The sequence below is a fragment of the Rhinolophus ferrumequinum genome, chromosome 4 (assembly GCF_004115265.2).
Source record: "Rhinolophus ferrumequinum isolate MPI-CBG mRhiFer1 chromosome 4, mRhiFer1_v1.p, whole genome shotgun sequence".
NCBI classification, from domain to species: domain Eukaryota; kingdom Metazoa; phylum Chordata; class Mammalia; order Chiroptera; family Rhinolophidae; genus Rhinolophus; species Rhinolophus ferrumequinum.
In genome coordinates this window covers 44,927,378-44,930,326 of record NC_046287.1, presented here as the reverse complement: position 1 = coordinate 44,930,326, position 2,949 = coordinate 44,927,378, and the positions used below count along the sequence as shown (strand labels likewise).

Genomic DNA, 2,949 nt, shown 5'->3' with positions numbered 1-2,949 from the left:
TGGTCCCAGCCTCTGCCATTGGGTCACTCCTAGCGGCTGACGTTTCCCAGCGGAGGCTCCCAACACTGGGGAGCAGAGAAAAACCATTCCCACTGTGTCCTGCTCAAAACCTGACCACAAGCGTAATAAAGTATGTTTGAAGCTACTAAATATGGGGGTGATTTGTTACACAGCAATAGTAACTGGACCAGTATATTACACTTCCAACAAAAAGTTGGTTTAAAAAGAGGTATGTCTTTCACGTGCATGTTGGCCCAGCAAATTACTAATTATTGCTATGTAGAGGTGTAACCCCACAGATTCAATATTACAGTTTATATTTTTTGTCTTCCCAGGGACCTCTATGACATGGCTTCCAGCACAGCTGACCCAAGCAGCATCTCCCACAATGCCAGCCTCTGCCTTCCTCACCACCCACCCCGGGCGGCCAGCGTGACACTCTCTCTGTTCTACACCCTCCTCTTGGTCTTCAGTGCCCTGGGAAACATCCTTGCCCTTTGCCTTGCCTGTCGAAAGGGCAAGAAGGTCAACTCAACAGGTGTCTACTTGGTCCACCTGGCAGTGTCCGACCTCCTGTTCACACTGGTCCTGCCTGGAAAGATCACCTACTATGTGCTGGACTTCAGCTGGCCTTTTGGCGAAGGGCTCTGCAGGCTGACGGCATTCACATTCTATGTGAATACGTACGGAGGGATCTACCTCATGACGTGCGTGAGCGTGGACCGTTACCTGGCTGTGGTCCACACCCACCAGTGCCCCCACCTCCGCAGAGTGGGCCGAGCAAGGCTCGTCTGTGTGGCTGTCTGGGCCCTGGCAGTTCTGCAGACGATGCCCCTGCTCTTGATTTCCATGACCAAGCCTGTGGCAGGCAAGATCACCTGCATGGAGTTCGTCAGTGTCAAGGGATTCTTCAGGCTGCCACTCATTGTCCTAGGGGCCTGTGTGATAAGCTTCTGTGGGCCAGTGGGGATCATGCTCTTTTGTTACCTGAAGATCACCATGAAGCTGTGTAGGACAGCCCGGGACAACCCTCTGACGAGCGAGAAAGGGCACCACCGGAGGGCCTGCCTGCTCATTCTGATGGTGCTGGTGGCTGTGCTTGTGTGCTTCAGCCCCTACCATCTCAACATCATCCAGTTCATGGGGAGACAGCTGCTCTCCCAGCCATCCTGCTCGGAGCAGAGGGCTTTCCAAGTGTCCCTTCAGCTCACGGTGTCCCTCATGAACATGAACTGTGGCATCGACCCAATCATTTACTTCTTTGCATCCACACATTACAGGAAATGGCTCCTCCGCCTTTTCAAACTCAGGGCTTCAGAGCCCTCCTCCCCCTCTTCCCTGGGAAGAGCTTCCTCAGAAACACAGAGTATCAACCAGACTACAGGCTCCCGGCCCTTAGAGGAGAATAAAGTCTAATGGCTCATTGGCTTTAAAACGGTATCCAGGGAGGGGTCCAGGGTTGGGGCCTGAAACATACAATTTTGGGGGGAGCGAAGGTCCTTTAAGATAAAGAACACAAAATAATAAATACGAAACTAGATCCAGAGTCTCAGATGGTAAGTGAGAAGCCCCAAAGCTTGAACTTCATTAGCTTCATGATGAATCCACCTCTAAGGTATGGTAATAAATAACAATGAAGGTTCTTGGCTAAGGTATGGTAATAAGTAACAATGAAGGTTCTTGGCCTTTGAAGGTGAAGGGGTCTGTGTTGTTTCTTCTGGGAAAAGAGTATTTTCACAGCAAATACAAGCACCACTAAAAAATCATTGGTTGAGTCCTGAGTCAATAGTTTAGATTACGTTTCAAATTTGGGGAGGCAAATTTGGTAAAGAGCAGAAATACGCCTCCTTCCAAGCCAAAATTGGTGAAAGCTTGGGGGCCGTTTGCTATGAGCATGTGGAAGTAGGAACGAAGAAGTTCTATCAGGAGGGCATTTGGGACGAAACAGGATCAGGAAAGAGGATCCAGATCATGAGATCCGGCAAGAAGTGGCTACAATGGGTGGGAGAGAGCGCGGAGCCGAGAGGCACTTTTGGTTTGCAGCTTTGGCCGCAGATGGATGCGGATGGCTTTCTTTTCCCACAAGGATGAGGGGTGTGATCTACAAAGATGAGGGAACTCTGAGTTCTGAGGGATGAACTAGTCAGGGATGTTCCAAGGCCAGGCTCTGAGCGTGGAGCCCTGAGCTCAGGGAGTTAGGCGGAAGAGACCTACTGAGGATTTACACTCCCACCTGAACCTCATTTTCCTTGTCTATAAAAAAACAGGGACTATAATATCTACCAGGTGGGGTTATTGTGGGAGTCCATGAATCAACACATACATAAATCATTTAAAACTGAAGAAATCATTGACATGAAAACTGATTGTGCCACTGAAGTTTTCTAAGTGGGCTGGCACCACTCACACCAGTGAGGATATCCATCTCTTTATTACTGAAGCTAGAAGGTTCCAATGCCCAGGCCACACCCTGTCCCTTAGCTCAGTGGTTCTCCAAGTGTGGTTCCCAGATCAGCAGCACCAGCACCACCTGGGGACTTGTTCGAAATGCACATTCTTGAGTGACACTCCAGACCTGTTAAATCAGCCACTCTGGGAGTGGGCCCAGCACTCTGTTTGAACAAGCCCTCCAGGTAATCGTGTTGCATGCTCAGGTTTCAGAACCCCTGGTATCTGACTCTCTTGCCTGTGGTTGTAGTTTGCAAGTGCTGTTGTAGCAAAGTACTATAAACTGTGTGGCTTTCAACAACAAAACCATATTCTCTCACGGTTCTGGAGGCTAAACGTCCAAAATCAAGGTGTCAGCAGGGCTGGTTCCTTCCGAGGCTGTAAGGGAGAATCTGCTCCAGGCCTCTCCCCAGGTTCCGGTGGTTTGCGGCAATCCTTGGTGTTCCTTGGCTTGTAGAAGCATCACCTGGATCCCTGCCTTCATCTTTACATGGTGTTCTT

General features: G+C 49.8%; 1 protein-coding gene across 1 annotated transcript; it reads left to right on the top strand.

The window, feature by feature from the left end:
- Positions 1-348: 348 nt before the first annotated feature.
- On the top strand, positions 349-1,416 carry LOC117021085 (G-protein coupled receptor 183-like). The gene has a single exon (XM_033103841.1). The coding sequence runs from the start codon at positions 349-351 to the stop codon at positions 1,414-1,416; it is 1,068 nt and encodes a 355-aa protein (XP_032959732.1).
- Positions 1,417-2,949: the final 1,533 nt, after the last annotated feature.